General features: G+C 40.7%; 1 protein-coding gene across 19 annotated transcripts in view; it reads right to left on the bottom strand.

The window, feature by feature from the left end:
* Positions 1-14,692, bottom strand: part of ICA1 (islet cell autoantigen 1) — a 163,915-nt gene that overhangs the window by 120,950 nt on the left and 28,273 nt on the right. For 15 of the 19 annotated variants that reach the window (XM_024990774.2, XM_024990769.2, XM_005205188.5 and 12 more), the window contains 3 exon segments: positions 12,193-12,358; positions 9,145-9,217; positions 3,406-3,529 (listed from right to left, as the gene is read on the bottom strand). In XM_024990774.2, coding sequence (XP_024846542.1) covers positions 3,406-3,529; positions 9,145-9,217; positions 12,193-12,358 — 363 coding nt within the window. 19 annotated transcript variants of the gene reach the window in all.

Genomic DNA, 14,692 nt, shown 5'->3' on the forward strand with positions numbered 1-14,692 from the left:
CATCTTAAAAAACTTAAGGATACTGTACCAGAAATGAATGTATATGATACAACAAAGTGAGTATAAAATAATATATTGTTCGTAACATACCATCATTTATTCAGCTAAAAAATATTTGTGTGCTTAGTCACTTCAGTCGTGTCCAACTCTTTGCGATGCTATGGACTGTAGCCCATAAGGCTGCTCTGTCCATGGGATTCTCCAGGCAAGAATACTGGAGTGGGTTGCCATGCCCTCCTCCAGGAGATCTTCCCCACCTAGGATGCATAGCAAAATTTGGATAAAATATTTATTTGGGAGGGGGAAGAGGATACTGCTTCTTTCATCTTCCTCCTCAAAATGAGTAATGTCAGATGAGTTATACACTTAAAACACAGTCGTCTCCATGCAGTTGCAGGGTACAGGTTCAAAAAATAAAAGACTAGTATTTACATCTCAATTTAAGGGCAAACTTGTTAAGCTGAAGGGAACAATGATGTCAGTGAGCTGAAGTCAGCTCTTGGCAGTTCCATCAACATCACAGTGCCTGACCTGTATACCGCACTCTAAGATTATAGATGGGACAACAAATTATTCAAAAGGAAAAAGGTTCCCTTTACTATTTTCTCCAGTTTTCCTTGTCTGTAAAGCATTGTTATTAAACATTCAGCACTTCTCTAAAAATAGCTTGCTCACATCATCTTACCTAGATGTCACAGGCTGTTTTATTGTTGTGCCATAAAGTAAGCTTGTGTTTTATCACCGCTGGATTAAATTTAATACTTACTTTTCATCAAACTGAATGGGCTGTTGTAGCAATGACTACCAAATAAAGTGAGTAAAACTAACACTGTTGTGAAGGTTTATAAAATTGGAGACTTCTTTTTAAAGAAAGAGCCCTCAGCTGTCCCTCTAAGGATCCCGTTCATTTCTGGTCTCCTTTGCCTCTGCTTTTAGAGTTTGCCAGTTTTACAAAACTGCCTGATACAGAGTCTTGTGAATAAAATAGTCTCCATTTCTCAGACTATTGTAAAGTTAGAAACCTTTGAGGATGTAATGACATGATGATAGATGTTAATATCTTGAAGAAAAGAAAAAGGTGTGTAAAATCACATCATTTTTTTCTGTAACTTGTTTCACATAAAATCAGAAAGGTGAAAACCCATTCACTTGTGGTACAAGGGACTGAGTCTAGACCAAGAAAAAATTCAATAACTAAATGTCAAGCTTCAGTGAAAGACCAGCCCGTGTTTCCATTCATTAAAATCGACCCAATGAGAATAATCAATAGAATACCTAAAAGTCTAGTCCAAAGATGTTTATTCTTTAGTAGGAAAAGGTAGAAATGACACAAAGAGTGGACAGAGGGCCTGGGATAAATGCATCATGACATGCCCAGATGATGAAATACTATGCTATGGATGTTTTATAAAATGTATATATGGATTATTTGGTCAAAAACCAATTTGCTAAATAATCAGTATGCAGTACTATACAAAATTACGTGGTATAATGCTGTTTACATGAAAAATATATTCTGGCAAATCCAAAGTTATGTCCATTTGAGAATTTGACTTTATGAGAGTTTATATCATCTTCCTTCTTTCCTCATGTGCAGAGTACTCGTTTCGATTTCATGTGCCTGGTGAGCACTTGAGTATCATGCGATCAGAGCCATCGTATAGGAGGCCGTCTTCCAAATTGCAACACTGGGCAAGCTGCATTCATTTATGGACGGATACAGGGCAGTCTGCTGTACTGCTGCACAGGTTTATTGCAATGATACTTTCCAGTATCATTTGCATTGCTTTAATGTTTTTGTCTGTATCCAAAGGTTAGACTGTATGAACTTCAGGTGCCATATGCTTTGTGAGATAGCTTGCTACATGACTATGAAAGGATATAATTGGATAGCAATGTTATAAAATTATATGATCAGTAATGGTAACTCTTGGAGTGATTATGTCCAAGGATTTGGTTTCTTTCCCATAAATGGATGTTAATCTTAGCATGAAGGTATGTTTAAGAATTTTCCCCACCGAAATTAGTGATAACCATATACATAATACATGAGAATTTATGAAAGGTTTTTTCAAGAATCAGTGATCCTTGTAAGACTGTGGAAAGCATATAAGCACTGAGAGAATTTATCAAGGGGTTAAAAGCGAGTCAATCTCTATTTGAAAAATGTGAGTTGTTTTTAATTTTCTCCTTTTGTTTTTCCCTGTTTTAAAATTTTTCTAGAATGAGTATGTATTATTTTTACAAGGAATATAGTTATAAATAAGGTTAAAGGGTACAATTCAAGATTATAAACACTTTTCTTGAAAAGCTGGGGTAGAGAACTCTTGGAAATTTTTCCATTCAGCCATGAAAGTTGGGGTCCAAATGTCATTAGAAAGAACCAAAATGCCCACAAGAGGGTGGGGCCACTGAAAAATGGACACAGTTGGTCTCTTTTTTCTACCCCAGCTCTCTTGGGTCTTCCTAGGAACAGGTGATGGTCTGCTCCTGGTCCACGGAGAGAGAAAAGCAGCAAGGAGAAATTAACAAGAGACAGTTAATTTGCTGGACAGGCTGGGTGAGTGAAATTTTTGTAGCCCGAATATTTTTGGAGATTGCCCACAAGCCTTATTTAGGTATAACATTTCGGTATAAAGTTTGCCTAATATTAGTGAGTGACACTGGGGAAAGGGGGCTTCTTAGTTACTGGGGAAGGAGGAGGAGAGAAGGAATGTCACCGCCTCAGATACCAAGTGTGTCTCTGCAGTGGCTCCTGTTTATTCTACACGGACCCTGAACATGAGTCATAGTAGTGTTAAAAAAGAAAGTCATTGATTTACTACAATTTTCTCTGACCCAGAGCTTCCCAAACTTGAATGCACATGGAAAACAATTGGGGAACCCATTAAAATCTAGATATGGACTCAGCAGTTCTGGGGTGGGGGTGGATTTTGCATTTCAAATAAGCTCTCCTCCGCTGAGGCTGCTGCTGCTGCTGCCCCAGCATCTGAGCATCTTGAACAGCACCCCTCTCAAGTGTACTGCCCCCAGAGAGCAGTGAGCGAACCCTTAGGCCCGTCTCGTTAGGCTCCTGCTGAAAGGGGACCAGACAGATTGCTACAAACAACGCAGGAGGTCAAACTATAAGCCTAGGACAGCACTCCCAGGATTGGTGTATGACTATGGACCAGAAGAGGTATGAAAACATTTAAAACAATCGATAGGGAAGGAAAAAGATTACACATGCTATCTTAGAGTTGAATACAAACAGACTAACAGCTGTGAACAGAGGCGGCCCTCACTTTCAGACAAGGGCCCTCTAAAGACAGGGGCAGGTTCCCTTCACGAGTGAGTGGGTCCCAGGTCCTCAGGAGACCCCCCTCCCTCGATCGCCATCAGCAGACCCCAGTGAAGGCCACACACCTTTGCTGGGAAGAAAAGCAGAGGGCCTTTCCTGTCGCTTGCATCATTTTTCCCGCTCTGGTTTTATCTTGGAAGCCTTGGGACCGGAGAAACTTTCCCAGTTCGTTTTCTTCTTGAGACAAGACTGATGGAGAAAAGACCAAAAGGAGCCATGAACAATGAACATCTTTATTACAGAGAAAAGGAAAGAGGCAAATCACAAGGTCCTCTCTCTTCTAGAGACAAAGACGGGACGAAATTAAATCCAAGTGGCAGGCTGTGAGGTAGCCCTCCCCACCCCCCACCACTGCATTTAACTTTCATGCTGTTCTTCCACTGACAAAATGAGAGATCAAATTCACTTCAGCACATCTGTCAGTACGCTTGCTGCCCTGTAACCAGAACCAGAAAATGACCTCTGTACTGAAAAGCGAGCCGATAATGCGCTGCTCTGGACTGAAATTAAAAAGTTGGGTTGTAGAGTATGACTGTGGGAATCTTCTGTGGCTGCCTATAGTGTAGGGCCAGTGTCCTCCTTTTATTCCCTCTTGCTGACTTTTTGATCTCTGCCTTCTGAATAACATTCCACTTGCTTGTACAGCAATTCAAATATCTTATCCGTGGCACAAGTACTTGGTGGGAGGAGGGGGGTGGAGACAGAGGGTATGTAGGTAATCAGGCTGATGACTTGGCGGATTTTTAAAATGCAGAGCTGGAATCAAATCTGAATTGGTTATGCCTAACTTTGACCTTACATTTTTTAAAAATAAAATTGAGGTATAACTGACATACAGCATTGTATTAGTTTCAAGTGTACAACAAAAATGATTCAATATTTGTGTATTTGGCCTTATTTTTAAAGACAACCTCAGAGGGCACTGCTGGTAAGAAAGGGACACCTACAAGCTCTCTCCTGACTGATTTGGCAGTAAATATTTAAAAGGCAGAATTGTGGGTCTTCCCTGGCAGTCCAGGTTAGGACTCTGTGCTGCTGATGCAGGAGGCGTGGGTTCGATCCCTGGTCAGGGAACTGAGATTCCACACGCCACAAGGTATGGCCGAAAAACTGAAAAACAAAATAAAGTACAGGTTTTTTTCTCTATAAAACATTTTTTTAAAAGTCAAAATTGTGTATCTCTTTTGACATTGTACTTCTGATAGGAGTACATCCTGAGGAAGTAGTAAAATGGGCACAAAGATACATAGATAGATAGATATAATCATAGCACAGTTATTTCTAATAGCAAAACTCTCTCTCTCTCTCTCTACCACGGGGACTGACTTAACCAGCGTGGTGCACCCACTCCGTGGATGTGTGCGCTGTTCTGCAGCCACTGGCCTGAATACACTTTCCCTGACAGCTGAGCCACAGGTAGGCAGTGACGCTGAACTTCCTTGAACGCTTTTTTCTCGAAGCACAGCTTTTGATAGGGATGCACTTTGAACATTGCTCTCCTTTCACATCGCTGTATTGATGCATTTACCAATCACTTGTCTCTAAAAACGTTTTCTAAATGCTACCAGAATTCTTGTCCGTTTTCATGAACAATCCAGACTTCTTTCAGGATGCACCCCATCCCTGACACGATGTCCCCAGCAATAACTAGAAAACATTAGCCAGGAACCAGTAACCCAAAGGTGAATGTTAAAGCTGCACTGCTTCCTTATTAACCTATGACTGCAGTTTACTTTCAACATTCCATGGAGAAGAGGTTTTTCGAATCCATTTTTCCTGATGGTGAACGACTACACTCCTTCCCCTTCTGTTTTCTCAAAATCAAGTGCATTGGTCAAAGCCTTGCTCAAAAGCTACTTCCTTTGTGAAGCAGGTGACCCCTCCTTCTCTGTGACAGCAGTGCCCTCTCGGCACCTGGTACTAGAGTGTCTGTGGGGTGGGCACGTGTCTATTCTTCCCATGAGAATCCCAGCTTTCTTGACAGGGACCTCATCCAGACTATGGATTCCCAAGGCTGAGCAGAAAAGTCGTATTCAGGGCATTAATTAAATGCTTGTGAAACTGAATTAACTATAATTTTTGCCTTGTTATCCCTGTATACTTTACTTCACTTTAAATGCTTACCTGATACTTATATGTCATGGTTCTAGGTAAAAAAAAAAAAAATCAAAAAAAAAATTCCTCTAAGAAATGTTGTTGTTTTTTACTACCTTCCATTCTTCTTCCTTTCCACTTACTAACATGGGACTCACTCAACTGCACAATTAGGAACAATTTCATATCTTTGCTTACAACAGTGTAAGGCTATTGTCACCTACCTTCCTTACCTTGAAGCCTCAAGTCACATACAAATGAACACACGAGCTTAAGGCCAGGAAGAAAACCAGTTCATGGCCCTAAACGACTACGTGTGTTAGTAGTGCTAGTCGCTCAGTCATGTCCGATTCTCTGCGACCTCATGGACTGTAGCCTGCCAGGCTCCTCTGTCCATGGGATTCTCCAGGCAAGAATACTGGAGTGGGGTGCCATTCCCTTCTCCAGGGGATCTTCCCAACCCAGGGATTATAAGGCTGGTGAAATGTACTCTTTGCTATACAAACCTACGTAGGTTGGAGCATTTGAGAATTCAGGTTTGGCTATTTTACACACTTGAGGATTAAACTCGGGGTGCTAGACAGGCTTCATTTTAAGAGCTGAACCCTGGTCAGTGGGACAGGGCTGCTCAGAGGGTGGTGGGAAGACTGAGGGGCCTCAGGCTCCAGGCTGGATGACTTAGTGATGACCGTGTCATTTTCTAAGAAGGGATGTTCATGCTTTAATTTCAGTTTTAAAATCCAAATACTGAAATAAATTTACAAAGTTTAAAATTCAGCTGCAACACAGGTATCAGATCACTCTTAATGTTCCTACGTATAAGGTTTCACTTAACAAGGACTTAATTCAGAGACAAATAAAAACCTATTCATATTTAATTGCTGATTAGATTTTTCAGATGTGCCCTGAAAAGGGAACCAAAGAACTATAAAACCAATTAGCTTGGCAGCATTAATTCACTTAGCACAAATTTACAGATGATCTCATTGTACAAGGCACTGTTCTGGCCACTGCAAATAAAGAGATGGACGAGACACACGAGGACCCTGCTGATGCAGCTTAGGTTCAAGGAACAGGAGACAGAATATAAAAAATACAAAACTCAAACTCAACACACAAAAAGTAAAATGCCAGGTAAGATGGGGGTGGGGCGTAAGAGAGAGTGACAGGTAACTGTTTTGGGCTGGGTGGTCATGCAAGGTGTCTCTGAGCAGGAGAATAAGCTGAGCTTTGAGATAAGGGGCTGCTTGAGACAATGAGGGCAGGGACATCCCAGATGGAGGAAGTGGTGAGGAAGTGGTGAGTGCAAAAGCCTCAGGTCACGTGGCGTGTAAGAGCGAAAGTGGCTGGAGAGGTGAGCTGGGTCAGATCCAGTAGGAATTTGTAACCCATGGTATGGAAGTGTACATCTTACATTAAGTGATACTGGAGGCTTCTCAGCAGAAGAACAATATGATCCAATGTACTTAAAAAAAAAAAACCAACTTTACTTTGAAATAATTTTAGGCTGATAGGAAAACTGTAAGTAGGATACAGAGTTCCTGTGCACTCTTCTTCCCCTAATGTTAGCATCGTACACAGCCATGGTTGTTGTTGCGGCTGTTTAGTCGCTAAGTCACATCCGACTCTTTGTGACCCCATAGAGTACAGCGTGCCAGGCTCCTCTGTCCATGGGATTTCTCCGGCAAGAATACTAGAGTGGGTTGCCCTTTCTTTCTCCAGGGGATCTTCCCGACCCAGGATCAAAACCGTATCTCCTGGATTGGTAGGTGGATTCTGTACCACTGAGCCACCAGGGAAATCCATATAACAGTTGTACACCGATCAAAACTAGGAAAATACCACGATAGAGTATTACTATTTAAACTACAATCCTAGTGAATTTCCCTAGTTTTCCCATTAACGTCCTTCTTCTGTTCCAGGATCCCACATTGCATTGAGTTGTCAAGTCTGTTTAGTCTCCTTTGACCTGTGCCAGTTTCTCTGTCTTTCTCGACTTGTATGACCTTGGTGCCCTTGAAGAGTACTGGTCAGGTGTTTTGTGGTCTGTCCTCTATTTGGGTTTATTTGCTTTCTCACGATTAGACTGGATTTAGGGGAAGGAAACAGCAGAAGTGGAGTCTCCTTCTCAGTGTAAGATATCAGGGCTACAGGAGATCAACACACATCATTACTGGTGATGTTCACTAACCCCTATCATTTGGTTCATGTCATGTCTATTGGATTTCCCCACTGTAAAACTGAGATTCTTTTTCCTTTCATAATTGTTAAAAATCTTGGGAGTAAATTCAGAAGACTGTACGAAGATGCAGTCTCTTCTCAAACTTTCACTCACTAATTGTAACATCTTTCCGGGAATCATGCGTGTCACAATTCTTTCTGTGGGTGTGCTTTTGTGGTTCCCTCATTCTTTCTAGATTAATCGCAATTATTTTATAAGGAAGAACTATTTCTTCTCCGCCATTTCTTTGCTTATTTCTATACACACACTTGATGGACATTATCTCACTTCATGGGTTGTAACCTAATACTATTCATCATTTTTGTTGTTGCTCAGATTACTCCAGCTTTGACCCCTGGGAGCTCCAGGAGATGGCTGAGTGCTCTCTGACTGCAGTGTGGATGATGAGCTGGAGGAGGCAAAAGTAGGGGCAGGGAGACCGGTTAGGAAGCTGATGCAGCCAAACAAGGAAGAGAGTGATGATGGTGGCCTGAATGAAGGCAGTGGCCGTGAAGAGGTAGAGGAAGGAGAACTGGAAAGCAAATGAGCTGACAAAATGGACCAGCACCTGTGACTGACTGGACATGGGACAGAGAAATGTCGGAGGCAGGGTGCCATGTGTCTGGACTGCCTCATACCTGAAGACTGTGGACTGATAGTCCTGGAGACATCTTAGCTCAAATATCTGGTAAATAGTAACACAGATAATTTACCAAATTTTGCCTCTAAATCCTGGGATTTTGTACTTCCACAAAATAGTCTTCATAAAAGATTACTAATAAAGGAAAATGGCCAACTGTTAATTTGTGATTACTGGAAAGGGGTTTGACGAGTCAGAAACAAACTTCTCAGAGTTTGGTCTCAGAAATACAGAAACTGTACTCTTAAACGATCTCCACATGGAAATTTAAAAACAAAGAGACACAACAACTTGATATTTAGCATTTCAGAGACAACTCTGTTGGTAATGATTTTAAGATGGGATGACCATAGGAAAATCTTCTTCCCTAAAAAAACCAGTATCTGACATTACAAAATGTTCAGGAAGAAGTGCTGTCAACAAAATATAGTCAATGGATTAACTGTATGTGCCTTCTCTCTTCATTTGGTCATTTTAAAAGGAACAAAACTGGATCTAAGAGAGCCTAGGCAATCAAATAGTAACAGCTCCAAAATTTTAAATCCCGTGATATAAAACTGAGAAAACTTTTTTATAACTAGGAAAGGAAGTGGCACATACTTACCCATGGTAGGCTAAATGCAAAGCTCCTCTGTTATTGCACTTGCACTGAGAGATAAACAGCCTATGTAAAGAATTTCTGATAAAATTTTTAAAGACCCCAACCTACCAATTAAAGAGCAAAGACAGACACCCCGAAACACTTGTTTTCTTGTCTTGCCTCCTAAACATATAAAATTATACATTAAGACAAAATATCCAATATCTTACTGTCTATTTGGTCAATATTCATACTTAAGGCATACTTACAACATATTCTCTTTTGATAGAGTACAATTGCTTTAGACAAGTCCAGACAGGTTCTCTGAATTGAGTGAAACAGCTATAATAAAAATACAAACAAAATGCTAAATAAAACAGGCAGCAATGAAATAAAAAACAATTACACTGAATATAACCATAAGGTCTGATTTGCCCACTAAAAACAAGATCATATGCCTAAGTATGCTTGGTGTTATGTGATGTACTAAACAGAAAATGTGACCAAAGCTTTTAAATATGCTCCTGTTTTTCTCTATTTATTAGAGTTCATCATCTCTGCAATCTAAAATGAAATCTGCAGAAAGATGATTTCCTCCAGACTACTCAAATAATAGCTGAAAAACAGAAATCCTAAGTGCAGGGCCCATTAGAGGACTTGGTAAACCAGAGACCCAATATTCATTCATAATCTAATTTATTTCTTTTACCACTTGCTGGTTTTTTTTTTTTTCAAATGGAGGATCTGTCAATTAAGCATCATATTTAAAACACGACACTAGCTTATTCTATGATCCTAATGCATACCTAAACAACTCTATAAAAACAAACAAAAATCAATCAGCTGAATGTTCTGTCTGCTTTGAAGACATCTGGTAAAATGGAGTTTAGCTAGCAGCCCCTATCACTCCTTCTTTTCCCAATTACTTCATAAAATACATGTAGAAGAAACCTAATATGTCATGCTATGGCCATAACAGAGAATATTAAGGGGAAAGCAGGTAGGCTATAGGGGGAAGAATTTAACTAGATTTTAATTTCTGGTCTTTGCTTCAGAAATGGAGACAGTTCAAGAGAAGCTAAAACAGTTTTAAATCAACTATACTACAATATTTTTTTTTTAAAGGAGAGCATATAGTTCAGAGACATCACACTTTCTCCACCCTCTGTCTACTGACTCAGAGACTGGGATCAATTAAAAAACCTGGCGGACAAACCTTGTGCCTCTGAAGAGCCGCTTCGGAAAGGAGTGCAAGGCTCCTCCCCCTCTCCCCTGGCTTACCGGCCATGCCATGCCGATGTAGCCGTCACAACTGGTGTTACAAAGCACTTCATCGTTTGAGTCAAAACAGAAGACTGGCTTCGTGATAAATATGACCAAATGTTCTAATAAAAATGGACATATGCATATATACCGAAAAGATTAAAAACCACTCTTACGAATGCTTAATATGATCAATCTTGGTCACGTGGAGTATGCGTGCATGCATGCTAAGCTGCTTCAGGCTCTGACTCTGCATCCTCATGGACCACAGCCCGCCAGGCTCCTCAGTCCATGGATTTCCCAGGGAAGAGTACTAGAGCGGGTTGCCATGCCCTCCCCCAGGGGATCTTCCTGACCCAGGGACGGAATCTGTGCCTCTTACGTCAACCTGTATTGGCAGGTGTGTTCTTTACCACTAGTGCCACCTGGGAAGCCTGAAAATGCTGCTGCAAGAGCCTAAATATAAACATAAAATTACTGTATTTTGTTTCACATACTAGAAATTAACATACTAAATTTGAATAATGCTTGTATTTACTAGGTTGTTAAGAGGAAAAAATAAATCTATAAGATGTGAGAAGCATATACAACTTATCATCATTTCAATTCTATTTAGAATACTAAAATCAGAACAGAGGCCTTGGGACATCCCTGGTGGTCCAGTGGTTAAGACTCTATGCTTCCAGTTCAGGGGATGCAGGTTCAATTTCTGGTCAGTGAACTAAGATCCCACATGCCACGGGACATGGCCCCCCCCCCCCCCCCCGCAAAAGTATATTATCGCTTAAAAAAAATAGAGGCCTCCTGGTTCTTCTACTCTCTGCTGCAACAATCTCTATTAGCACATCTCCGTCAAGCCCAGCTTCGGTTAGAACAATCCCACTGACAGAAGAGAGGGCTGGGAACTCATGTTACTTGTATTACCGTGCATACTTATTCACTGGATACTTATGAATGTGTACCGTGTCTGGCTGAGCATACAACAGTGAATAAGGCTGACACGGAATCTGACCCCTGATGGAGAGAGGGCAGGCAAACGAACACCTGAGATAATTCCATGAGAGATGAGTTCTGGGAATCATGGCCCTGGGTCTAGTTCTTTCCTCAGGTACACAGGATGAATGAGCCTTATCCTCTTCCACGTGACAGCCCAGCCCAGAGAATCAGTGGCTAACATCTCCCCTTCAGCCTCTCTTTCCCAGAAGAAGCACAGTTCGCACCATCCTGGCCCCTCCCTTCTCAGAACGCTTTTTGAAATCTTGAACTTTTGACCTTCCTCTCATTAAGTGTTCAGCTCATGAATTGTAGCTTATATTTTGATATCACTCTGAATTCTTATTAGACCACGTAACACATTATTTCTCTCTGTGCCCTCTCATTCACAGAAGTGATAAGTATGCTTTAAATTTTTTTTTTAATTAAGTTTTTGGGGAGTATAGTTGGTTTACAATGTTGTGTTAGCTTCTGCTGTATAGCAAATGCTTTTTAAATTTTGATCTAAAGTATCAGCAGAATGTCCAGCAAGGTAGGAAATTAGTGGCCCTTTCACCAGGTATTTGAGAGTCAATCAGCTACTAATTCAGCTTACTGTGTTATTAACTAGTCTAACTAAATATTAGTTAATTCATTCTTGAATTTTCCAGGATTCAACACAACCTTATTAGACTCATGTTCCAGGACTTTTTGCTGTCATCCTTTTTTTTTCTTTAAATGTAAACATTTGTCTGACCCTAACTATCTATAGTAGCACTGGCTCTTTGAGTTAAATGTTTTTTAACAAACATTTATTGAGAATTTACCACATTTCATGCATTCCAATAAAGTGCTTAAAAAATGAATTAACTGAGGTATACTGGTGGTTACAGAATTGTGGGTTTAAAAAAAATATGCTGGAATTCAGTTGATCTGATCCTAGATTTTCCTCATGAACGATTTTGTTTGCAATGTGTTTTCAAATACAAAGCACACCTATATGCTTGCTTCTGTGAATACACTCTCAGACTCTGTCCCTAGCAAGATGGCCATACGGGGGTCAAGGGCCATGAAGCGCTCACCTCTAGCTTGGCGTCCAGGTCTGCGTCAGAGGCAACGACATGCTCATCTTCTTTCTTCCCCGTGGCTTTAATAAAGGCTTGCTTCGTTTCCCAATACTTCTGCTGCATCTTATTTACAACTGACTTGTCTTGGGGATATCGATTGTGTAAGTCCCAGGGATAACTGCTAAAAGGCACAGGCATTAAAAGAGAGGTTTTACTCACGACTTTCAAAAAGATTTAAGACATCAGAGCACAAACAAATGTATCCAAACATTCATAACGTTACTAAACACAGAAGTGCTTTCCTACATGGTTATTACACCAAAAGGTTAATCAAGTCTAATTTTTACACCAAAACCTTACAAGTTAGTGAGGAAATTAAGAAACCTTGGCAGGAAACCGAGGAACTCAAGCTCGAGGACTTTGGAAATTGAAAGACTGGAGAAATGGAGAAAGGGAAGCCAAGCCAGGCAAGGGGACTGCCTCAAGCACCCCAGGGAGTAACAGATAAAGCCGAACACCAAAGTTCTCTCCAGTCTGCACTGCAGCCAACGCTGAAGTGATGGCAGAAAAGTAGAGAATAAGGGACTGCAAAATAGCATACTTGAAAGCTGTCACAGAGGTCCCTCACATAGTCAAACTCACAGAATCAGGACAGAATTGTGGTTCCCTGATGTTGGACAGGGAGGAGGAAAGGGGAAATTACTGATCGACAGGCATGAAATTTCAGCGGTGCAAGACGAGTAAGTTCTAGAGATCGGCTGCCCAACCGTGTGCCTGCAATTCACATTGTGCCTGTAGTTCACAGGCACATTTAAAGTTTTGTTAAAACGGTAGATCTCATGTCAAGTGTTCTTACTACAGACACACAAAATTTTGAAAAAAAAATTTTTTTAATTGGTTATGGATTTTTCGTATTAAACTTTTAAATTATTAAACATAAATGGTTAAAATACATATAGGAAGCTATTCTTCAGGAATAGCACAGTGAGGATCACATCAAAAAGTGTGTCAAGAATAGACTCAGAGAATGAACTAACGGTTGCTGTGTGAAGGATGAGGGAGAGGGATAGTTGGGGACTTTGGGATGGACCTGTACACACGCCTGTTTTTAGAACAGATAACCAACAAGGACCTACTGCATAGCACAGGAAACTCCGCTCAATGATGTGGATGGGAGGGGAGTTTGGGGGAGAATGAATGCATGTATATGTATGGCTGGGTCCTTTGGCTGTTCACCTGAAACTATCACAACATTGTTAATCGGCTCGTCAATATCCCGATACAAAATAAATTGTTAAAACTAAAATTAAAAAAAGAAAAAAATAATAAATAAATTGTTAATTGTTAATATCCCAATACAAAATAAAAAGTTTTTTTAAAAAGGGGTGTAAAGAAGAAATTAGAGAAAACCCAACTGAGAATGCAGTGGAGTTCTGTAAAAGTGCCCAGGGTACCCAAGCACTGACAGAAAGCTTGCCATGGGAAAAAAAAAAAAGAAAGCTTGCCATGGGGCTCCGTCCCTCCTGGTTGTGTCTGCACCACCTCCTGTGTGTCTAGGGTTCCCATCCAGCTCACATGGGACCCCCAGGTGTCTCCCTCTGCAGACATGCAACTTCTTCCATCCCATCCTATTAGCACTCAAATGTGCCAGACTTGGGTTCTAAAACAGAAATGGCTTTATACGATTGCACCAAAATATGTATCTCAAACCTTGATGATTTACACTCTCTTGCCGGATAAAATTCACAAGTTTTGTTCTTAAAAAACTTGTTCTTAAAAAAATCAGAGTTTCAGATGACTTCCTTAGCAATGGTTATATCTTTGGAAAGAGGCGAAGGATTATGGTTTATATCTTTCTGCATTATTTCAAAGTTGGGAATACGTCTAGATATCAAGTGTATAGGCATGATGACCACACTTAATAATACTGTATTGAACACTGCAAACAGGCTAGAAGGGGAGCATTACTCTTCATGTGCACTCATCACACACAAAAAGCGGTAACTATAAAGGAGATGATAAGTTAATTAGCTTAACTGCAGAAATGATCTCACTATGTATATCATAATATCATGTTGCACATCTTAAATATATATAATTATTATTTAAAATTAAATGCAAATTAAAAGGTTTTATTATGATCTTAAATCAGAGAAAAGGAAATGAAAATATGTATGACTTTTGTATAAAAGATAATCCTTCTACATACTACGTGTGTTAAAAGATGGGAAGAGGACTTTCCTGGCGGTCCCGTGATTGGGAATCTGCCTGCCAGTGCAGGGAACATGGGTTTGATTCCTGGTCCAGGAAGATCCCACATGCTACGGAGCAACTAAGTCTGTGTGCCATGACCACTGAGCCCATGTGCTGCAACTACGGAAGCCTGCACACTCTAGTGCCGTCACCACACACTTCAGAGTCTGTGCTCTGCACCGAGAGGCCACCTCAACAAGGAGACCGCGTACCGCAGCAGACTAGCCCCCGCTTACTGCAACTGGACAGAGCCCATGCAAAG

The sequence above is a fragment of the Bos taurus genome, chromosome 4, assembly GCF_002263795.3.
Source record: "Bos taurus isolate L1 Dominette 01449 registration number 42190680 breed Hereford chromosome 4, ARS-UCD2.0, whole genome shotgun sequence".
In the NCBI taxonomy this organism is placed as follows: domain Eukaryota; kingdom Metazoa; phylum Chordata; class Mammalia; order Artiodactyla; family Bovidae; genus Bos; species Bos taurus.